Genomic DNA, 25,088 nt, shown 5'->3' with positions numbered 1-25,088 from the left:
TTTAAATATGTGCATGTAGTTGGTCTCGGGTGCTGCACATTTTGACCACCAGAGAGCAGTGTTTCAATGTGATTGCTGTTTCCCAAGACGGGACAGGAAATGCATCTTGTTGTCTTCCTGTGTTGCTAGGCTACGTGCTGAACGTGGATGTGAACTGTTAAGTGTTTCATCTGCGGGAGACAGATTTGGCAGAAAATTGGTAAATATATACATCACTTGTTGAAATATGTCGGTACATTCTCATTTATGCGATAAGCAGTCAGTATTTTAATGAGGTGGTGTGTTTGTGAAACGGATGGTTCAGGGAACCTGTATGTGGTGCAGGGCGGCCATTTCCTGCACGTGATGATAAGATGTCTGATCATCGATGCGCTCCAGTATTAAGAGTGAACTGAGACGTTACTGTGGAATGTAAGTGTTAATAAAATAAGTCATATCACGATCACGTGCTCTAAATCAGTGTGGTGTAATGCAGCTCTCTGTATTTTGTTTGTGCAGCCAGAGGCCACTACCGTATTTCTTTTCTTGTTTTTTTATACGTTGTATTTTCTTTTTTGTGCATTTACTCTGTTATTTTAGAGATTTACACATTTCAGCAGTAGCTACCTAATGTTTGGTACGCATATGTTCTGATTTCTGAACAAAAGTAAGGAAATAAGACGGCTTTGTTTAATCTGTCTCAACTGGAAATAAAATATACTGCACATTAAGGACCCCAGTTATTGTGTTCTGTGAGGCTATATAATTCCCGGGCTACATATGTAAAATCCTAACAAAATAATTTACTGGGTAACCTCTTTGACTAATAGAAAGCTGATGTAAACAAAATGGCATAGCTGTCACACTTAGCTGAACATCAGAACAGTCTCTCAAAATGCTTTGCAACTACATCAGTTGAACACGATAACAAAACTTGTCTTCCAGAGTAATGTTTTCATTAATATTGTACTCCAGAGGGGTTTTAGAGACTTACATGATCAACATTGATGATCTCATACGCTCTTCTGTTTGTATTTCTATATTACAGTCACTGTTGCAGATGAAAGATGGCATACTCACAGCAGAGAGTCTGCAACAGAACCACGATGGTGAGCAGAAAGCAGAGCAGAGATAAGTAATGAGCCAACTGTCTGTGGTCACTGACTGAAGCTAAAAGACAAAAGCCCGAACAAAAGTATGAGCAAATTTCTCAGCATCTGCTCAGCAGTGCAGAAACATATATTTTTAGCCTACAATCAAGCTATCTTCATAGTTTTAACTTGAATTTTGAGAAATATTGAAGTGAAATGGAGATCAAGATACACATAGAACAAGATACAGACTATAATAAGAACATGTGTCATTGTCTCTAAGAAATATCAACATAGACCTTCTCACTTTAACTTTGAAAAGAAAATCATTTTAAAATGTGTACTAAAACTGAAACTATAATCATGGCCGCACACTAATGTTTTCCTTCCATATAATTTACTAAAAAAACAACCCACAGCTTTCATGATTACTTAAAAACAACCCTTAACTTCAAAGCAGGAAAAGCTCAGAAATTAAATTATTAGAAAAAATAACTAAATGAACAATGAGTTCACAGTAAGGTTTTAAAAACCACTTGACACAGTTAATACATTTTGATGCAAAATAACTGACTTTCCAAATACAGGAACAATCCACTTGAAGCACTTGATCTGTTCTGAATGTGAAAAGTCATTAGTGTCTTGGAAAAAAAAACTATTAAAGGGCTATCATGCAGTCACACCATTTAGAGAAAAAAAAAAAAAACTGAATTACTTTTTTCTTGGGTGGCTTTAGTTGCTTCTCCTTCCAGCAAAGTTAATCCATTGCTTACTCCCATCTTGATCTCAGCATATGCACGTTAGATTTCACTCTTTTGCTCCATTAAAACATAACTTTTCTATTTAAGCTATAGTTTCCAAAGTTTGCACACCTCTGAAAAGCTCAAAAGCTCCTACTACCAACAAGCACAAAAGAGAGGATCAAGAGTCTAACGCAGTGTCACCTATGAATTCCAAATTAATGGCTCTCCAACTGTATGTAAAGTAGACGTGAGTGTGATAGTCAAATAAGTCTGGCAGGACTGAAGCCACCATGTTCCCCTTCCTTCAGAGAATATCAAGGAATGTGCAGCCTCTAGTGGCTGTGATAGGAATTGAAAATGGATATTCTTTAACGATACTAAGAAATCTTTAGTTAAAATACCTTGTTTAATTTATTAACATTTTCTTCATGTGTCGCCACAACAGCCCTTAAACTGGCAACAAACATGGCCTTAAAAGAAACATAGATCTAACACTGAACAACATGTTAGTGTTGCCCTTGATTTTCTGTCATTTTATTGCCTAAATGTTTCAATAATCGGTATGCATTAACTACCTTGTGTTTTGTTCCTGGATTGTTCCTGTACTTGTGTTATTGTGGGCTGACATGTTCTTACTGGTGCTCGTGTTGGAGTTGCTGCATCAAAGCACGGTGCACAGTGGAGTAGTTGTTTGCACTGTTGCCTCACAGCAAGAACACGTGGACCTTGAATGTTTTCTCTCTGCATGCATGTTTTCCTGGGTATTCCAGCTTCCTCCCACTATCCAAAACACTGGTGTAAAGTGAAGTTGGTTTCACCTAAATTGCATTTTTTAAATAGTGTGTATGCACTGGTGTTTTACCTATATGCCTGTGTGTTGCCCTGTGGTTGGCTTTTATGACTTCTACAGGGTGAAAAATGCCAATTTATCATTGATTGTTGAAGAGTTACTCCAGTCCCCCTTAAACCAAGACCAAGCACAGAAAATTAATAGAAGGATAGATGCATCCAAGTATTAGATCTCATTTATTTGTAGTTTTAAACTCCAGTCCATTAGCGTGAGATGTTGAAATGCTTTGTGGAAAGTGTTTCATTTCTTTTCAAGAATAAACTTGTCATTTTCCTCCAGAATTGATGCAAGCTATATTTTTTTGTCGTTTTGGTGGCTGAGAAATAGTTTAAATAACAGCTCATTTCACCACATACTATGACTTTAAAACGTGTACACCTTTTTCTGTTTTCTGTTTTTGAACTTGGCCTTCAATATGGTGAGCGCACACTGTCTACGTGATAAGACAATTACTCATTTTACATGGTCTTAGACTTAGACCTATTGGTGCAACCCATGATATAACCAAAATGTTCATGTTGTTTGTATCAGTTTTTGGCCATACCACCCGAGTGCCACAGCTGAAAGACTAGGCATTAATTTCTTCCTATCTTTTACTGTCCAACTTTGGTGAGCCTTTGCAAATTATAGCTTCACTGACCTGCTCTTAGGTGGTACGAGTGGAATCTAGTCTTCAACTACTGCAGACCATCTTCTTCAAAATCTGAAAGGTTGCTGTTTTTCTATCATCTCAAACCAATCTGTCCATTCTCCCTTGACATTCTTCACACAGTTGCAACTCACTGAGTATTTGATCAATTTTAAACAATTCTCAATAAATCACAGGAATGTTTGTGTGTAATAACTAAAAAGCAGTCAGCAGTCTCTAAAGTAATCAAACCAACATAAAAGGGACTATATTCGAAGTCTTACCCCTATCCGTGTTCAGCTTTAACTACAGCAAGTTGTGTTTGCTGTGTCTTGATGCATAAATGCATTAAATTCCTGCTAATACAACTGCTAACAAACATTTCTGGGCAATTAACCTAACTTCAACTACACCAGACATAATATTGATCTATTGTGAAATTGTACACTGTCAATGCCTGCAAAGTGTCGTGGCCAATGCATATGACCATTATTGTTGGTTTTAATAGTTTAATCTGCTGTAGCCAGCTAAAACAGACAGTGTGTCTAACTAGCAGCCAACTTCCATTATCCCACAATTTTATTTAGCCAGCAAATTATCACAGATAATAACTTCGCAGTAGCTCACTTCGGTTTGAACTAACTCTTCAAACACCAAATAAAATTTTGTACTTTTGTAAAGGAGGCTAACATAATCAAGACTCATTAACTGCCTGGGTACACTCTAAATCTATGTTCTCTACAAGACATTACAGAAATGTTATTTTAAATAGTTTTATTCAAAATTGGTGTATATTTACAAACATTTTCCAGCATTTATTATTCATAATATTCCTCCTTCAAGTTTACAAATCTGTATGTATTTTTGGCTCACACTTAATGGAGGGACTGTCTTGAACTATAACATGTTATATACATACAAATACTAAACAAAACAAATGCTATCAAAATGCTGGAATATACAGCAAAGGCGAAAATAAGCAGATCTTGTGTTAATGACGATGATGCTACCATTGTTCTACATATTGAGTTAAGAGCTTGCAAACATTTCTCTGCAGTACATGTATATAGTCTAAATGACAAAAATAAAGGAAAAGTTTGAAATAGGTGTAACACACATTTGGCCCACTATTTATCACAGAAAAAAACAGGAAAAACATTTCAAAGTGCTTCATACTTTGGCATACAATAAAGATTTAGCAGATGTTTAAAGCTAATTTTTTTTCAAATGCTGTAATTAATATCCCTTTTTAACACAAAGACAGGTCAAAGCAAGAATGCCTGACTGATAGCCAGACTTAGACTGATTTCAACAATTTGTTACTGAGGATACGCTCAAAAGCAAAAAGAGATAAGTAAAGATTAGGAAAGTACTATGTTTTTGTTTTTTACTTATTTACAATATAGCAAATACAGTTATAAAGTATTTTGATCAATGGAAAGAGACCATATAATACTATGTACATGTACAAAAAGGAAGAAAAAAACTGAAAGTACAAGCTGCTACCATGGGATCAGCAATACTCTTTCACTTCTTTAGCTTTTCTGAGCATGTGCAACTGCATATGTGTTTGCATGTCTGCCTTTGCCTTAAGGTTTGAGCTGGTTGGAAATAGGCAGGATCAGGTCAGATGTCACAGGTAAATCCTAACATAAGCCACCAGTTGATCAGGAGACGTTGGTTTCACAGCGCTAACACTTTGTAGGCCGGTTTACCTGTTTTGATGCTGTTAGGTGGCTTGAAGCCATAGCATGTCACATCTGACATCGAACCATCTCACTATTGCGCAACAACTCTTCGACAGCTGTCAATTGAAAAGCATTTTCAGTTCTGTGTTGACAACATGCATAATTTGGTACAACACATAACCCATCCATTTAATTCTTTTTAATTGTATTTATTTTCAAAAAGCCTGCATTATTTTCAATATGAAATACTAATATAATGTATACAAGTTAACATTATCGAGTAATGCTATAAAAATGCCAGGTTTGACCTGTAAAAGAAACATCCTGTGACAACATCAATCCTGCTGAGGAGCTGATGAGGCATTTTTCCTGTCCCTTTTACTCTCTTTTTCACCCTTTTTTAATGTTTGTGATGATTGCAGCAAGCTCGTCAATAGCATCCAGCAACTTCTGTCGCTGTTCTGCTGAAAGGAAATCCAATTATGTGTGTTGAATCCATCAGAGCAGCCGCAGTCGTGACCATACAGGCAGTAAATCCAAAGCGCTGCGCTCTTGGGAGCTTTCAAAGCAGTCCTGCTGAGAACATGGAAGTGAGCGCGTAGGTGGAGAAGGCAGAAAGATTATATTTCTCCACTCCCCATCCATTTTTGACACATGCATTTAATCATATAATCCTACTGCTTTGCCTGTGAGAATTCAATGTTTCTCTTTAGTGACAAGGCTCAAAAGGAAGCTCAGTCAGCCCTCCATGAAGTTCCACTTGCTCTTCAGACCAAGACATGACGTCACCAACGAGGTGGCCTCCACATGTTGCTTGGGTGTGAATCTCATTGGCTGTCAAGACTCTGGACCAGAACTGCAGATCTGACAACTCTCCCAAGAAAGACTGAGTGATGTCAAAGCGACCTCCCATTGTGTCCTGTGGTGTAGAGGAGAAGGCACATAAATAAATGAAACTCCAAAGAGGAGGTACTGACTAACAGTTCTATAATACTTAAAACAAATGGCTCACCTGTTCCTGACCCAACATAAATATCCCTCCTGGTTTTATGGGACTCCAGGCTGACAGGTTCTGTCCAGAACCTTTCTTCACTCCATCCTGGTAAGCCTCCCAAACGCCGTCACGTGTTGACCATGTCACGCACACATGATGCCACTTTCCATCTGTCAAAGTTATTGGTACTGTCACCGCCTATAAACCAGAAAAGGAGGAAGGGGTAAAAAAAAATACACAAAAAAAACTGTTATTTAACTAAAACTGAAGACTTTGTCTCATGTTACTTAAACTGCTGTCTTCACAAATGCCTGCTACGTCCTGTCAATAACTCTGATCCAAACAGTTTACCAGTTTCATTCATGCTTACTAGTGTGGTGGAGATCTTGAAATGCAACATGATAAAATAAATGAATAAAATAGGTCAATTTGTGGACACTATGACACCATGCGCAACAGCAATACAGCTGTTGGGCATGGTGAACTGTTTTTGAGAAATTATTTTATTAAGTTGATTTTCCAGTAGGCACAAGCTGGTTACAGATATCAAGTTATGCCACATTTTTAAAGTTGTAGTTTCAAAGCAGATTAACATTTTCAGCCAATTCCTGTGATTTAAAGCCATTTTAATGAAAGGGCAGAGGGAGTGCCGGACTGACTAGAGTTTTCTCCAGCTGTATGTAGCTCCAGCTGTATGTAGCAGCAAGTGTGAACCCCCACACCTTCAACTACCCAAATAAAGCTTGTTCACTTATTTTCCCTAGTCAATAAAAAACATAAATTTGGTTATTTGGATTTTCTTTTTCTCTTAAGAAAACCATGGATCACCAGAGTGCCACCTATTTCTTTTAGCAGCAATAGGGGAAAAAAATAACTTTTCTGTTTAGAACTAGAAATAGGTTAATGTTTACAATAGTGTTTTAAATTTCTGCATAAATACCATAATATGAAGATGAAACAGATCAGCAACCGATGGACCGCAACATGTGTTGCTGTGAACTGAAGATAAACTAAATGAAAAAGTTTATCTTTTTCATTTAGATAAAAAGATCTAAATGAAAAAGACACACATACTGTGAACATAAAAGACACACATACTGTGAACATAAAAACACACACATACTGTGTGTGTTTTTGTGCACACACACAGTATGTGCATAAAAAAAAGTTTTCAAGTGTTTGAAAATATATATCTGATCTGAAAGTAAAATTGTTAAAATTAAAGGTGCACTGCTCATTAGTCTTTTTATTTTAATTTTGTTTTATTACTCCCTTTAGAAGGCTATGAGCAGCATTTGTAATGAAGCCAAGAACAGACTGAGTATTTAAACAGATACCCTGGTTAATTAGCCTGTCAATGTCAGCTTACTGTACTCTCAGCAATATCCTATAAAGAGCAGACTGGGAAAAATGGTTAATATTCTGGACAATAAGCCTTTCATGTGAACACTGAAAAAGATCACCTCAACTCGAGAAATTATTTTAAACCTTGCTAACTGAATTCATGGACTTAAGTGGGTCATTAATTGTTTTGGTCATGACTGTGTATGTGACTCACAGACGACAAACATGATAGTTTTATCTTCCTGGTCTCTCCTACAGACAATTAGGTCAGTCAGTACAAGACTATAACAGGATTAATTGCTTTGCTTATTTGTTTGTTGTGATCACCCAGTACTGGGGCAAGGAAAGGACATAGTCAACCAATACTTTCCATTCAAAAGGAAAAAAACCGTAAAGGCTTTTCAGAGAAAAAAGATTAGGGGATTAGTAGTATAATGAAATCTTAGTAGGTCATTCATTTGTATGGGGGTTAGTGTCAGGCAAACCTAGACATCCACAACCAATTTCCTGGAGAAACAAAATAGATTTACAAACCTCTCTTCCTAGGTAAATCCAAAAGAGCCTATGCATTTTTTTTAAAATACAGCATAAAGAATACCTGAAGTAAATAAGTGGATGTTATTGTTTAGATCAATATTGAAGAATTCTATGAGAAATGGGAAACATTTGGGTAAATCAATTAAACATGTTTGACTGTCGGGAAAAGTAGTACAGGAATGTTTCCTTGAGAAGTTGACCTTGTCCACTTTCTTCAACTGGTAATTTATTTTATAATAAGATATATTGTAAAAATATATATTTTTGTACATTTACTATAATTATTTTAAATTATGCATGGACACGTCTATAAGAAAGCATGACTTTATATAAGCTTTCAGTTAAATGCTTATGTGTGCTTAAACCACATTCAGTTTCTGCCATATCTGATGGTAGATGTTTTTGTACATGTGACTATGTTACAACACCTTGTCGTTAATGAGCAGCTCCATTGGGTTGCTGCCCCATTCCATTAGCACCAGCTCATTGGCTTGCCCAGGCACGGCGTAGGAAATGGGTGTTCCGAGGCCAGAACCTTCCCCTGGCTTCAGCCACAGACATATGGTCAGGGCAAAGATCTCATTGACCACTGATCGCTTCATCCTGGCATACATGTAATTGGTCCTCATGGGAAACTCAAGCAGGAAAGCACTTGGACTCTTAAGCTTCTTTTGGTTTCCTGGTAAGATTGGGAGAAAAGACTGGATTAATTCCAATAAAACTAAAGATCAAACATAGCTCTGCACTTTTCTCACATAAAAACCCTTTGGCCATTAGCAGGCTAGAGATTTGCAGTGGAACTCTTTTTCAAGCCAATACTTTTAGCTTAGTTTTCACTGTTGTTTTTTGTTAACTACAAAAGTTGAATACTTGTTTTAGTAAACTATACACTAAACATGAACTGAGACAACTTAGGAGGCACATTAAACATAGTCATAAGTAGAAATAGATGATGTCTATCTCTTCTTATGTATAATTGAATCCAAGTCATGACTGGTGACAATTTATAAAATGTAAACAAATAAAATTAGGAATAAAACAACCATATAAAACGACAAAAGTAGCTGGAGCTAATTGACAAAAGCAGGGCTACTAGCTTAAAGTGTAAGGTTTAAGAAGTAAACCTTAAGAAGTAAAGTTTAAGGTGTTATACCAGTGTTTCTCAACTCTGGTCCTTAAGGCACTTTTTCAGCATGTTTTACATGTTTCCCTTAAAACACACAAAGCCTGTTAATCAGCCATCAATTAAAATCAGGTGTCATGAAGCAGCAAAACATCTAAAACATGTACGGCAGTGTGTGCTGTGGGGACGAGGGTTAGGATACCTGTCAACACTGACTAATAATACCCAGTGCTTACTTGTGTAACTCCCACATGCTAATATAATTTGCTGACAACTCCACAAGGGACTGAGGAAACATAGGAATAAATATACAGGTATTGGTGAATGCCAATCCCTGTAAGAGGGCAGTTTAGGATGGGAGGCATGTCAGAAGTTAGAGATGAAGGCAGTCATTTCAACTGTTTCATTTTCACTACTTCAAAGACTTCACTGAATAATACCTATTACCACAAGGTCTCGTAAAGTTATTTCTTGTTTTATTGGGAGTTCTAATCTGTCACATTTCAACACAAATGAGTGGCTCAAACGGAAACCAGAACAGTAACAAATGGAAACATTATGTATTATACAATTTTTGTTAAATATAGAGTTAAAGGTAACCTGCATGATATTTGAGTATTTATGTGAAGATGTAATCTTAATGAATAATCTAAAATACCTAAATACCAATAGCAACTGATGCATATAAATGTTTAGTTCAGAACATGTGTGGGTGTGTGCTTACCATGGTCATTGTGATGTAGTTGGCTGAGAACTGTTTCCAGCTTGCTGTGTCCAGAGCCCCGCAGACTTGTTTCCTTGCTAGTGTAAGGAAGGCGCCTGGGTGGGTGCTCCCCTTCATGATTGTGCTCATGGTCCTCAGTGCCATGGTGGTCATCATGGTGGTCATCATGATGTCCAGCTCCATGGAGAGAATCATGGTGGCCATGATGGCCATGATGGCTATGATGGTCATCATGGTGGTCATTATGATGGTCATTGTGGTGGCTGCTGTGATGGTCTTCATGGTGACCATAGTGATGACCATGATGCCAGCCATAGTGGGGGTCATGATGGCGACTATGATGGTGGCTGTGATGGTTGTATCTATGGCTACCATGGGGGCTGCTGTGATGGTCTTCATGGTGACCACTGCTATGGTGGCTATCATGGTGGCTATCATGGTGGCTATCGTCAGGATGGCCACCATGGTGAGTAGAATGGTGGTCATCATGGTGGCTGCCGCTGTGGTTATCATTATGTGAGTCATCATGGTGATCAGCATTGTGGTCATTATGGTGATCTCTGTAGTAACTGTGTAGCTGTTCTTCTAGAGCATTGATCTTTCGCTGGAGGAGTTCTCTCAGGGAGCTTGAGTAGGAACTGGAGGAGTTTCTTGCCTGGAGATAAAAATATAAATAGTATCATAAACTGCTCTAGCAGTTTAAATTTCATCTAATACTTCAGTATTAATAATCTTAATCTAAACAATAAAATCAAGTTTTAAATAGCATTTTTATTTCTATTGTAATTATATCTTAATGGAGTAGTATTAAAAATAAGGTTCAGCAAGATATTTCTTATATTTCAAAGCACTTTCAACCCCTGCCTTTATTAGCTTTCATTCCCTCTTCCCCTTGCTTGTTCTCATCTTCCTCACCGGCAAATCCGGCTTTGTTTCCTGCCAACACACGCCACAGTTAGTAGCCTTATCAAGAGGGATGAAGGTAATTGAAGGTGAGGCAGGCTAGCGCCCTTCGGTGCATGACCAGGGGCCAGTGGTGTAGACATCTTGTTAGAGGAGGGAGTGACACAGGATAAATCCTGGCAGTGATTATGTTTTGACTAGCACCTTTAAGGGAGATTGAATGAGATTTCTCTGAGCATAGTCTGGGACCAACTGCACACTAAATGATGCTTTTCACATACATGTAAACAGGCACAATTACTGTATGTGGATGAGTTGTGTGAATGACTAAGATGAAGTTAAAGGCAAAAAGTTCCCCATATCATCATGCTCTACTTTCATAAGCCGTCCTGCCCAACAACGCCAGTAGATCGGAGCAACTGGGACCTATTTATGTGTCAGGTGGCAGGTCTCTAAAAGACAGATTTGCTTTGACTAGGAGCAAATATGTCTTTGTGCCTATTTTCTGAATTGGGAAGATAATAACATTTACTCACATTTTGATTGTTTTCTAAAGAAAAAAGATAATATATATTCTATTAAATTACCTTTATATCTCATTCACTTGAAGTATGCTTAAAATAAAAATGTTACCAAATACGTTAAGGAGAGACTGGTTAACACTTAAAGATCTACTTTAAAAAACTGCAATAATTGTAAAACTGTTTTTAAAAATCTGTGCAGTTGTATATTGTTCCATCTGCACAATTGTTGTCCCTGATTTATGTTGTTCTGATTCATCATTACCTGTAGGCTATCCCAGCTTTCATAAAATCACAAGACACCCCAGAAAGGCTCCCAGTCCATCACAGGTTGCTGAAATTTTAAATGTATTTTTCCTTTACTCTGATTGGAATGCAGGTAGCAAGAAATGCCCCATTGACACTTCTGATGTTTTTATACCTTAAGTGTTTGGTCCATTTAAAATGGTGATGTCCAATGTTTGTCCTCAAGAGTGAGTATGCTGCATGTTTTAGTTCTTTTGTTTGATTCAACACACGTGAATCAAATAATGGTTCATTAGCAGGCCTCTGCACAACTTTGGAACATGCTCAGGTACAACTGATCCATTCTCATCAGTTGTGTTGGAATAGAGACATCTAAAAATGGGAGGCCACAAGTGCTTGAGGACTGGAGTTGGTGCCTCATTAAAACAAACTTTGGTTCATTCCCCCCTTTGGTTTTGTTTGTTTACTTGGATATGAACACAGCAATTGCACCAGGGTGTGTAATGCATCAAGGCTGTTGGGAGGGTATAGTCTCAGTACGATTACAAATGAAATCCAGAGAGATTTGTTTACAGTGTGCTATCCAACCTCAATGCAACTCAGGTACCAGAGGCATGTTACAAACTCGATTCAAATGCCTTCCTGTATCCAGGTATGCATTGTATTGTTGGATGTGGTAGGGTAAACAAACAAAGTCCGCAAGTCTTTTCTGCTAATACCAAATCCCTTTGCAACTTTCAAGATTTCAGGAAATCAAACCACAAGAAAAAGGTGAAAGTTAAAATAAATTGATTTGGACCAATGTAAACAAAACACAGGTGTCAAAACGCCCCCACAGAACTCCAAGATGAGAAACAATGTGCATGTTTGTTGATACTACACAGTTGGAAAGATTAGTAGCATTGTTGGATTCCCACAAGAGGGCCTCTGGTTTGACTCCCAGTGAGGTTCTTTTCTGTAAACAATTTATGTTTACAGTATCCTTGTGCATGCATGATAAACTTAAGCACTTTGCATAGGAAGGCTAACATAAATATCCCAAGAAACCCCAAAAGTTTCAGTTTCTGACACTTCAAAACCATGACATTGCAATCTATTAGCAACATTTTGGTAACAGTTTAGAATTAAGGTCAATGTGAACATTGAAAATGTCTGAAATTCATTTTGCTTCACTCACCTGCAAGTTCTCCAGCCTCTCTTTTAATGTCTGTAGCGTCTTTCCAGTCTGTTCTGGTGAAAAAGAGCTGTGTATGCTATATGACGAGCCCTTTTGGTGGTGGAGGTCTGACCTGTGGCTGCCATGGGAGGAGTGATGATCACTGCCATGATGTGCTGAGGGCCCATGGTGCAGTGATGATGGCCCATGATGGCTGCCATGATGTCCTTGGTGCTCACCATGGTGGCTGTTATGATTGTCCTGATGGCTGCTATGGTGAGTGTCATGATGATTGTCATTGTAACCATGGTGGCTTTCGTGATGACCAATGCTGTGATGACCGCCAAACCCTTCACACAATGTGAGTTTGGCAGTCAGTTCTCTGATGGTCTCCCTCTGGTCCAGGATTGTTTCCTTCTGCCTTACAAGGCTCTCACGAAGGTGCAAAATGGTAGCTTTTGCCTCATCTGACATTGTGCCCCGATGATTGCCAGTGCTGTGGTCATTCCCATGACTGCTACTACTTGGTCCATGGGGCACAGAAGGTGGTGAATAACAGCTGGGATCTGCTTCTGGGGGAATGGGAGTACAGACAAATTTGGGACTAATTCCATAGTCATATTCTATGGTGCCCACAGCAGCAGCACATGACAAAAAGTAAAAAAAAATCAGAGAATGTAGGGGAGAAAGAGGCAGGATTAAACCCAGGGGTGGTCCACACCTTTGCCCATACCTCACAGGTGAAGGCATGAGGCTCAGAAGGCTGTTGTCTCTGGCCATGTTTTGTTAGAATGAATGTAGTCCCTTGATAAATGACCGTTTTCCCAAGAATTAGCTTTACTTTGAAGAACACCATGAATGAATGTCATTTGTGTTGAATGTAAGTGTTTTGTAGCATATCATTTCAACAAATTCACTTGAGACATAATTTCCTCTTGGATGACAAAAAAAAAAGAAAAAAAAGACAAGTAACACAAATGCCAAGAGAGCAAGGAAGTAATCCAGAAATGAACAAAGGTCGCTGCCAAACTGTTTATCTTTTCGCCCTTAAGCTAACCTGTTCAAATCAGACAACGTTTCTTGGCTTCATGGCAAGTCAACAGGCTGTGAGAACTTGGCTGATGTATCGTGAAAGGTTCTTCCACCCACTCGAGGACGTGGTGTTGGGCCAGTGCCAGGGAAGTGATCAGTCTTGGCTCCTATGACTTCCTGTGCTTGGCAGCTCAGTGTAATCCATTTAACTTCAGCTTCCTAACATCCATCAGATCCTGGAGTAACATTTCCTGTTGCACAGACAGAGAACGCAGTAAGAAAAAAAAACACTCTGGGCAAATGGAAGCATATTGAAACAAAATCATTAATTGATGCAAACTGCTAAACTTTGTTAGATCGTTTGTTGAAATATGTTCTTCATTTCATAAATGATGACTTTACCTTATTACCAACAGAGATCCCAGTAAACAATCATAACATCTGTCGAGTCTTAAAGAAACAGTATAAACCAAATTTATATCCACTGAGAATCTACAATCACAATTCCATTTATTGTCTCTTCTAAATGTCATGTACAAATTTACAACCAATATAGTGCTTTATTCAATTTCTGTTAAAATTTGTCTTAACATCTAGTTTGAGCTCCATAGAAATATAAATTTTTGACTAATAGATTTCTTCTAGACCTTGAGACTTACCTATTTTCCACAAATAGTGTTTTTGAAATATATATTTTGCTTAACTTAGAGGGGAAAGAAAACTTGAAGTGACAAACACCAAAATTAAAATATTTCAATTTCTTAAACAGTTTTGCAAATGGGACTGTTTTATGCCTAATTTAAGAAGAAAATAACTTTAAGGTATTAAAAGCACAATTTGAATGAGTTCTACTAAATTTACAGAAGTGGAACAAAAGTGAATGTTTTCATTTCTAAAACAACTTAAGGATGTTTGTGAGGCTTGCCAAAGAGTGTGATGCAAAGCCAAGAAAAAAGGTTTCAGAACACATAAGCTGTTGTTCCTTTAAAGCTCCTTATCCTTATAGCCAATCACCAGTTTAAACACCCACTGAGACCATGGACATTTGAGTCTCCTGTAGTGCCCTTTCTGTGACTTTGAAAAAAAAGGCTTTGAAATATAAATAGACTAACTAATTCCAGTTATTTTGCTACGCTACTGTGTTAATTTACGTTTGAACAGATGTTAGCTTAAAGTTTTGGTAGTAGTATATGAGCAGTAAAAAAGTATTTTTTTCTGTGACATTAAATAGTCATCAAAATACTTAAAAATAAATGAATAAACTTTCAATAACATAACACTCAAGAAAAGCCGGGGCCACTATTGCTTCAGCTAAAGCTTAAATGTTGAACAAAGCTGTTATTCATGCAGTGCTTAGAACTGACCTGCATAGAAATATTACAACATGGCTTTTTATTGATCATCCTTTGGATAACAGGGTAGATAATTTGTCTATGCAAGTATACATGTGTCATGTGCATATGCATCCCTAAGTAAGAAATTGCTGCATCTTCCTTTTCGACTGGCTCCATAGCAAAATCTGAAATGATGTTGCAGTGGAACTAGCAGCCAACATCCTTTCATAGAGGCAACAAAATGGTAGACCTGGTGCCTGGGCTGTCTGTCCTGAATTTAAGGTACAACTCTGAGCCAAAGTCTGAGATGGCAATAGCATCACCAGACAATATTGCAGTAGGTTACCATGGATACGCAAGCTGGTGAGGGAAATTGCAGTCCAAAGTGTCACATGGATTTCTTAGGGAACTCCTGCTGCTTTTATGTATTTTGCTGCATATGAAATCACAATAAGCAACTTCTAGTTTGACCCAGAAAGATATGACATCTTTTTTTTCTCTTCAGACAGTAGATTGGCTACCTTTGAGTGAGTGATAAAAAGATTTAGCAACAACATGAGGAACTTAACCTGACAACAAGCCATACTTAAAGACAACATTAGAGGAGCTTTAAAGACATGATACTTCTCAATGACACGTGGCAGCACATGGATGCCCTACAAGCAAAGATCTGTTTCTTTTTCTTCCCAAAAATACAATAAAACACAATGCTACTGCAAAAAAAAAAAAAACAATTACAAAAAACAAACTCATCAAATTTCAAAACAAATACCCCTTCAGTGTCAAAGAGGTAAAATGATCAAAAATAGTATGACAAGCTAGAACAGTGTTTGGTTTAAGTGCAGAAAACAAAGTATATTTGTCACAAAACACTAGAAATATTTCTTTCAGAAAACATTCCACGACTTTCATAAAAGTCATGTTTTGAATATCTGGTGATTTGAATGCAACCCACATTTCCCTCAATAACAGCTGGAGGAAAACAATAGATTGCCTCCCAGGCCCAAATGTCCTTTTTTGTGATAATATCCAAAAAAGACACATAAAAATCAAACAGACTAGTGTTCTGTTTTGTGAACACTAGGTATGTCTTTTCTGCATGTCTCTTCATAAGTGATCACAAAGCTCCTAACATGTTTCTTTTGAGATTTTCAAATGATGGTCAACTTTGAAAGTGTTATTTCATTATCACACTTGTATATATGAAACATGTTTAGAACTTATGATTAACCAGACTCAGGAATAGATTGAAATATGCATTTTATTGTAAAGTTAAAGAAAGTTCTTTACACAGCTTTAGGAAAGATTTTTTAGAAGTTGTTGACATACTGTGTCATTCTGTGTGCCAGTTTAGCTTTTCAAGACAGCTCTACAGTAGACTACCCAGTTGCTTTATAAATGTACATGTACACAGGGTTCTGACCTGTCTGAGGCTTAAAGATGCTTTGCCTCTTCTGGTCAGGCTTTGACCTCGTGCTTTGCACGATTCAACCCTCCCCATTACGTTCTCTGGCTGCATGGTTAATTTTAACAGGAACATAAGTTACACCTCATCTTGATAGGCAACAGCAAATAGAACCACTACTGGTGGTGCTCAAAACTTTTTTGAGCACCACCACTAATTTCAGAAAAAAATTTCTTTTTTCTGAAATTAGCCATTTCAGTTTAAATATTTTTCTAATTTTTTACCTATATAAAAATAACTATTGACATTTTTTGCCATTACGTTTGTAAAAGATTTTCTTTTAATTTAGAGTAACTTGAAAGCTAATTCATACGGTAATGAAATGTTGTCATATATAATATTGTACCAATGCAAATGTTTTCTCTTTATATCTAAAAAGAAAACAGATGGTTTGGTATGTGAAAATATACCTGCTCTTAAAGTTGGAATCTAGTGAAAAAAAAAGTTGAAATTAAAATAAATATTTAAAATAAAACCCTACTTTATTTTTCTGAGCAACATGTGACGACTTTTCAGAGGCTGATACCTCAATAACCCTCACTTTAAAAATAAGAAAGAATTTTACAACATCCAAATTTTTGAAGCCTCAACAACATAGAATGGTAATCTTTTCACAATGTGTGTTTTCATTTGCCCAAACAGAACCACGATCCATATATTTGCATATGTTCAATAAATTGTTAGGTTTGTAACTTGTGTCCTAACTGCATGATCAGCATTTTTGAGTCGTTTTCTGCAACTTTTTGCCCAGTAAAGTTATCAAAGTAGAACCGGGCATTTAGGTAAGCTTTCACAAAGGCTGAAAGTTTTATCTATAGTCAAGACAATCTTTGTACCATACTGAAGGAATCAGAGGTTATGAAATTAATAGAGTTAACATTTAGGCAGTGTTGACCTTCAAAAATTAGGTCTTACTTGGTGGAAAAAGTGAAAACTGGTAAAAGCAACACTTTTTTGAGTAATCTCTAAGTGGATTGAAATACTTTGTGACAAATGTAGCACATCACCAAAACAGTGGACTCCCACTATTCATGGGCATGTGAATTGCTAAAATCCTCAAATACTAGAAACTCCCTCTAAAATGCTTACTTACTTCTGTGGTTGGGGGTATCACCAATCAGCGACAAGGAAACTGTATTGGATGTGTCACAAAAATGTCAGCCAATTGTGTGTCAAGTAGGATTGTGTCTAAGTATTTTAGCTTCCCACGTTTCCATTTGTTTTGAGAATTGTCAATGTGCTCCATGAAATAATCCACAAATCTTCAAATACTAAACCGTGAAAGGGCTTGGGCCCACTCAATAGAAAATGGTATGCAAGGTTTCTAGCAACAGAGTACAAATATTTCTCTTTCAGGCTTTTTTTCAGAAGTCTGAAAAAAGCAGGCTAAAGAATCTAAAGAGCCATTAATAATTAAGTTTGTAATAAAGATATTTTGTGTTTCAACATCAGTTCCAACAAATCAGAAATTTCCATTTGTTGCAAAACTATATTTATATATTAATTGTTGTCACATTTGACATCACTTTGAACTGTGCTTTGATTTTTGATTTTGTTAGTTTGTGAACAATCTTGCATTTAAGGCAAATGACATGAAAAATGGTTAACAGTGATTTAAGTGTTGAGGAGAAATGACTCAATTCAATTGATGATGTTTTCTCTGTTATTTGCCTATTTGATTTTACGAGAGCTGGCTTCTCACGCGAGTCAACAGGTGCACTTCACACCTGAAAAGGGACTGGATCATCCTTACAATTTGCTTGGCTTTTTTAATCTGTCTCCACCCCCTGAAGAAGAGTCAAGCTAAAGCTGCACGTGGCTTCAACCTCATCAGCGATGCACTGACCCAAGAACTCAAGGACTCTAATTAGATCAAACTTAAAAAATTAAATACATAATGTCTCGTTGGCTCTGCTTTATGTATTGATATTTAAAATAAATACATAGTAAAAATTTAGTTAATTTGATGTCTTTTTACTGTAATTTTACACCAAGTGTCCTTTTTGGCATTGTGCTTCCCTTGCAAGAATTGTGAATTATGTTTTAAGCATATCTTGTTATTGTTTATTTAAAACTAACAAAAACAACACTTTTCTTGAGTAACCCAACACATCAAACACTCAAGTTTAACATCACAAATCAAATACGTCAATTAAAATCACAGTCATATTCTCAAAGAATAACAAATACATTAAAATCTTGATTATCTCAACTTTTCTGTGCATCATTTTTTATTTTTAACATAAGCAAATCCATTTTACATAAGAAAAAATAAGCCAGCAAACGAGTGATTGCAGGTACTGCATTATTTTGTGTGAAAAAAAATCCAGTACCAATAAAATTTACAATTGTCAATTTATTAACTGTATATTGGGAGATAAACAAAAAAATCACAAGTTTGTATAATTCTATTTTTATCCAGTTATTTGAGGTCATGAGCAATTTGCAGCACATGACCTCTAACTAATCAAACTATTACAAAGCGAAGGATAGAGGTATTCTTTCAAGAAAATCATAGAATTTAATAACGTACCAAAATGTTGTTTATTATCAATTTCCTATAATTTATTAGCATATCAGCAGATGTTGGTCAAAAAAATTTGTAAGAAATAATTTTAAAAAATTCAGAATGACCAAATTACTAAATATTGTTGCAATTAAAAGGAATACTGATATGAATTAATCCAACACATTGGTGAGACATTCAGCAATGCTTTTTTTAGCTCATTTAAAGGAAAAACCTTTAAATGAGTAACTCTTTTTACCATGGTGAAAAGAGTTACTTTTACTAATCATCACTGTATATACACATTTATAGCTTGGATATCCTAGTTTGTTAACATGCTTGAAATAATACATATTGTGTTTGGATTGCAAGACTAACAGAAAAAAATATGCCATTTGTTCCTCCAAACTGGCAGGATTCCCTTTCCTTCAAAAAAAACTAGGATTGGCAGTCCTACAGAGTTCAATACATGAAAACTATGAACTTGAGGATCAAGTCTAGTTATTCTGACCTAGGATTCTTTGTAAACCATTAAATCACAAGAAAACTATTGGATAACTACTATATACGTTTCCTTTAAACTTCAGATAATCTAAACAAATGGAAATGATCTCAGATTGTGGCAGCATTATTTCCAGATTTTTTCTTTGGGATGACAACCTTTCGCTGTGGGTAATATTTTGATTCAATCAAGTATTTTTTTTGTACATAAAACAGCAACTAAGTTCTTCAAGAAAGAAACAAAGTTTTCTTACCTGCCTGTAATTTTGAAGTCCCTGAGCTTGTTAGTCCATTCAGCTCAGTGATCAGCTTGAGGAGGATTGGCTTTAGGTGGATAATTTTAACTCGCTCTCCCTCTCTCTCTCTCTTTCTCTCTCTCTCCTTGATTGATGCAGGGTAACCTGAGGATATGGCTCTCAGTTATGAGAAGGGCAGTCGTAGTGTTCAATGGAAGATCTCTGGATGCACCATATCTCTTTTCCTTTCTGAAATAGCACAATCTGTGTGTCAGTGCATTTTATTTATTTATTTTGGATTACCATGTTGTTAATATAACAGGATAGAAAACAATAGAATAAGACTATATAAATTGGGTAATTGGGTAAAGATGCATCAAAGCACACTTGGATTTATTTGCAGGTCACTTATGCCATTGTTTCAGTTAGTTTTGGACAACTGTAATGTGTTTGATTTCTGTTTTATTTTGTCTGCTCCTTTTCATCGCCTTCTTTGCTGTCAGTTTGTGTAGCTTCACTTTATGCAAATTATGTTTGATATGATAGGAGTCATATCAAACAAACAATCTGTCTTGAAAACCTTTTTCAATACAGATGTTCTGATTTGAAATAGTAAGTTTGGCTATATCAAGTTATCCATAGATTATGACCAAAAACCCAATAATCCAGTAATTGTTTTTTGAACCAAATATTTCACTTGAAACAAATGTAAATCAAGCTAAGATTACCTGGGTAAACACACAGATAATTGTTTCAGTCATATTTTCAATCAGTCTGATATAAAATTAGCACAGCACATAATAAAAAAGAATATCACACAGAGTCAAACGAGTTGATGAGAGTGAGGGAGTCTGGGCAGAGCTGAGTACATTGGCATTTTGAATTACAGTTGAGGTAAAACTAAGGAGGTTTTGTATGGCTTTTTGCATGTGTATCATCAAAGCTACAAAGGCTGGGAAACATTGCACCTACAAAGGCAAAGCATAGAATGAATTCAAGTATTTTTTTGTAAATTATTTGTAATACACTTTACCATCTCTACTTTAATAAAACATAATCATATCCTTAGAATAGAATAGAATTCAACTTTATTGTCATTGCACTGTCACAAGTACAAGCAACGAGATGTAGTTTGCATCTATCCAGAAGTGCTCTACGAGATACAAATATTTATTTACAGATGTACAAGACTATGTATGTATGGACTATAAGGGGTTATAGCAAGAGATATAGATATTGTGTATAAATATAAATCCAGGTACCACGCCCAAGTAGAGATCACTCCAATCTCTCAGCTTTCTAAAGTCTAATTGATGACAAAAAGCTAGACCTATTAGCTTTGTTCAGTCTGTTGCTGTATTAAATAAGCTCACTTACTTGCAGCATTGTGCGTCACCGGATGTGCCTGCATGGGCACAAGATTTGCAGTGGAAAGTCCCACTTAAGTGATTTGCTCGTGTCTGGAACACTGATGGCACTAATTAGTGTGCACAACAACAAAGAACTGTTGAAGTAACAATGTGCTATGCATGGAGCAGACTGGCTAGAAAAAGCCTGGGATATATAATTTGTTAAAAATTTTAAAACAGCTTGTTAGATGAAATAATCTTGTTGTTCTATAGTGATTTTTTAATTTGCAGTGTATTTATTAAAAATACAGAAGGTTTTCCAGTTTTGGCATCTAATGGCATCTGAAATCATAATTCACATATTAAAGTCGGGTTTTACAGCTGAAATCATTTTTGTTGATGAATTAAGTTCCTGCCTGTGCAAGCTTGAGTTGTTTCTGGGTACTTCTGCTTCCTTTCATAGCAAAAAAAAATCACTTTCAGTGAGTGTGTGTCTGTGTTTCCCGGTACTGGGTGTACCTTGCCGCTCACCCTCATGCTGAGCATGTATGTGACGACAGTGAAAAGGAGAACTCCGCTTTAACAGAAGAAATATTCCAGTGATACTTTCTATGTTAAGACATTAGCAGCAGCAGCTCCTTTTGAGGCTTCATTTAGGACAAAAACACTTTGAGCCAGCAGTAAAATCAATGGGATGAAAAATACATAACAGAAAGAGTCGCAGTAATACAATATTGTACAAGATTATTAAAAGAATCAGAGGACTGCAAAGACAGCAGATAGAAATTGAAAGAGCAGAACAACAAACAACACAATGTCACCTTTGTTCACCCAATGCCTGTAAATCACACGCAGCAGGTTTTACACACAAACAGAATGTGTTAACGGGAACACAGGTTAGAGTTAGTTAGATCATGTTGTTCCACCACTGGGATCTCTCATGCCTTGCTGGCTTGCACACTTGAGCATGTAGGTGGAGAGAGGCAGTGGTAGTAGAAATACATGTGTGAATGTAGAAAAAAGTGAGAATAAACTGAAGCAGGATATTCTGAGAGCATTGGGTTATTTTTCTATTTATTGAACCTGCATGTGGGTGAATAGTAACTTTTGTGTTCATGTATCTTTGAAGGTCTTCTGACTGCAAATGTTTAACACTGTTGGCCTTGCAAAATGTTTTTTTTTTCTGTTGGTTTTGGAAAATTACCAAGACACCAGTTCATTTCATTACTTGGAAATAATAACAACACTGTAAGTGTGTGCAACACTCCAGTGGTGTGAGATAAAAATTAATAATGTAGAAGGATCTGATTTTGACTGTAATGGAAATAATCACCTAACAAACTGAAGGCTAAAAGTGGTCCTATTTTTTACCTCTAGAGTTTCAATGGAAATATTAATAAAATGTTTCATTTCTTTTTGTTCAATTTTAAATGAGTCTTGGTCACATCCTAGTCCCAGAAAACTTTAGAGAATCTACACTGGTTTGGGCTGTACAGTAAGCATGTTTTATAATCCTGTTAGGTTGAACTCATAACCCCCAGCCAGCCTAAATCCAGGTCTTTTCCCTGCTCTGACCTGTGCAGAGCCAGCCAACCAGTTAACCAGTTTTATTATAACTTTTTGGTTAAGTAATAGTACTAATACGCAGCATTATGCTTAAATCATTAAAGCTGTTTGGTGGTGCCACTTTGATTTAAAAGTGACTTTTTTTATCAATATTGATTTAGAATAATCAGGTACAGTGTACAGTGCAAAAGCTACTATGCCACTTGATCATTTTAACCACAAGCTTTGATGGACTAACACAAGGTAGCATATAATAGAATGAAAATAAATGGATACAATGGAAAGTGCAAGTTGAATTTGAATTTAGCACCCATTGCTCTTACACCTCTAAATAAAATCTGGTGCCACCAACTGCTTTCATAGCTAATGTGATCACTTATTTTAGTCCATGTTGTTTTATTTTAGAATGGTGTCTGTCACAGCTAGCTGCCTATCTAGCTGCTTTTTACAACATGTTTTTTTCTTCTTCTAATTTAGCTCTAATTTAGCTCTATTTGGCAAAGACTCCTTAGTTTTTATCATGGCAAAATATCAAAAGTAGATTCATATAATAATTTAACAAATCTGCCAGTGGATCTATAGAACATTATGGATTACTTGTGACTTGGCAATGCCCCATCCTACTTCAGGCTAACCTGAGGCTAAATTTTCAGGTTAACCTTGGAAGGCTTTTTCCATCTTTGTGCTGGATATCTCCTGAAGAATTCAGTATGACCATATTTTAATATGTGGAGATTTTGCCATGTGCTGTCATGGGGATTTTATGAAAGTTATTGGCTCATTTCATTTCATACACTCTCAAATCTGACCGTTTTTATGTTTGTTTATACTGTGGTTTGGTTTTTGACAGCAATGAACACTGTGGATCGTACAATGAAACCACAATACAACCATCTCCAACTCTGTGTTGAGTAAATCACAGCTTTTCTCCCTTTTCAAATTGGAAGTTCACAAATCTCTCTTACATGCACTGACATTTTGAAAGCCCAAACTGAGCTGAATAGAAATTTGTCCCTGGAAAAGTATTTAGAGGAAAAGACACAAGCTTTGACAAGTTGGACATTTTACATAACAGCTCATTGAAAACCAACAAGCTGTTAGGTCTTCTAACATTGCTTATTAATCAAATGCTGCTTGACATGATAGTCACAGAATCCATATAATGCTGTTCATGTTAGTTAATCTCTTGGCCTGTGTGAAAAGTTTTATAAGATTTTGTTGCCAAAATATCTACTCTGACGGCCTCTTCAGCCCTGTGTGTCTCAGAATCCCCTGTGTCTACTTCAGTCTCAGCCACCATTTAAAAAGATGGTGACTTCAGTTCTGAAGGACAGGACTCAACCTTCCACATTTCTTTCATCTATTTAGAGACCTGTAAGGATGGCTTGGACTCATGAGTCTTAAATTGTTGACTCATTAGTGTTCTTTGGAGTTTAACTTTAGCAGAGTCTGACATTCTGTTGGATCAGATCGTTTTCCGTTAACTTTGCTAGAGTAACTTTAAATATCTGTATTGCAACATTCATATGTAACCTCAGTAAATAAAGTTGTCCTATGAAGATTTCACAGTCTTGATGGAGAACATCCTCCTCTGCAGGAGCAGCAGAGGTACAATGCTCAGGTAGAGGAATCTAGTTCACTAGTTGTGAACTTCAGAAATCTGACCTACATTGAAGGGAAACACGAAAAAAAAAATATATATATTAAAAGTTCCCCTACTGAACTGTCACTCTTAGTTACTAAGCAGAGATCTGTGATTTTCACCCAAAAGACATTTTATTAATTCTTGAAAGAATGAGAAGAGCAAACAGACATGCTAATGTTTGTTCAGTCTGATCTGTTCTAACTAGACAGGGTCGCTGCCTTCTACACTTGGCTTATCAGAAGGTTTCTCACTGTGAGTCTGGGAAACAATATTTCTGACTCAGCATTGTAACTCTTAATTGGGATGACCTAACCATGAACACCTTGTCTTATGGAGGACAAGATGCGGTACCTCCTGGCATCTGTAGGGTGAACATAAAATAAACTTCACAAGAATGAAACTGCTGCTGCTAGAGGTATTTAATAATATGCAAATTATTAAAATAAGTTATTTTCTAAAATTTCACTAATAATGGCAATGGATGGACATGTATAGTGCCTGACAGCCCATTAGATCTTGAGGCCTCAGGTTGGGCTTAGAGCATACTTCTACACTATAATGGGAGTGATCAAGAAAGATAAGGTATGAAAACCTGAGCTGCTCACAGACAGTAGAAGCTATAGACTAACGGATTCCAAATATGGAAAAAGGGGGCTGTGAGATTCAACATTTGGTGTAAGAAACTTCCAGAAACACAAGCGGACTGAAATAAAATCCTCTTTTCTTCAATTTAATCAATGTCAGCAGAGCCCTTCTTGGAGAAGTCTCACAAAGGCACTTTGAAGTAGAAAAACATCATCTGCACAACACATGAGAAGAACTAATACAACCAATACATCTCAAATAAACAGAAGCTGCAAGACTTCTGATTAAACACTCATCTTTATTCTGTTTGTTAAAAGGTTTGTAAATGCCATTGCAATGTTG

General features: G+C 36.6%; 1 protein-coding gene and 1 long non-coding RNA gene across 4 annotated transcripts; one reads left to right on the top strand and one right to left on the bottom strand.

The window, feature by feature from the left end:
- The first annotated feature begins 12 nt into the window (after nt 1–12).
- Nucleotides 13–11,466, top strand: LOC116730593 (uncharacterized). Of its 2 annotated transcripts, none has more exons than XR_004341353.1 (3): nt 13–199; nt 325–411; nt 11,456–11,466. It is a non-coding gene; the product is annotated as an uncharacterized LOC116730593 (long non-coding RNA). The 2 variants fall into 2 exon arrangements; XR_004341354.1 differs by lacking the exon at nt 11,456–11,466 and adding an exon at nt 1,028–1,899.
- LOC116730592 (neuronal pentraxin-1-like) lies at nt 4,065–20,667 on the bottom strand. Of its 2 annotated transcripts, XM_032579935.1 has the most exons (6): nt 19,620–20,667; nt 12,549–13,810; nt 9,702–10,356; nt 8,283–8,533; nt 5,992–6,171; nt 4,065–5,898 (listed from the first exon to the last, which is right to left on the bottom strand). In XM_032579935.1, exons 2-6 carry the CDS (start codon nt 13,305–13,307, stop codon nt 5,689–5,691), a joined length of 2,055 nt encoding a protein of 684 aa, XP_032435826.1. In that variant the 5' UTR covers nt 13,308–13,810; nt 19,620–20,667; the 3' UTR covers nt 4,065–5,688. The 2 variants fall into 2 exon arrangements, with proteins under 2 accessions (XP_032435826.1, XP_032435827.1); XM_032579936.1 differs by lacking the exon at nt 19,620–20,667 and having other exon boundaries at nt 12,549–14,204.
- Between the last annotated feature and the right edge of the window lie 4,421 nt (nt 20,668–25,088).

The sequence above is a fragment of the Xiphophorus hellerii genome, chromosome 13, assembly GCF_003331165.1.
Source record: "Xiphophorus hellerii strain 12219 chromosome 13, Xiphophorus_hellerii-4.1, whole genome shotgun sequence".
NCBI lineage: Eukaryota > Metazoa > Chordata > Actinopteri > Cyprinodontiformes > Poeciliidae > Xiphophorus > Xiphophorus hellerii.
Note: the sequence above shows the minus strand (reverse complement) of the source record. Positions and strands in the feature narration are given on the sequence as shown.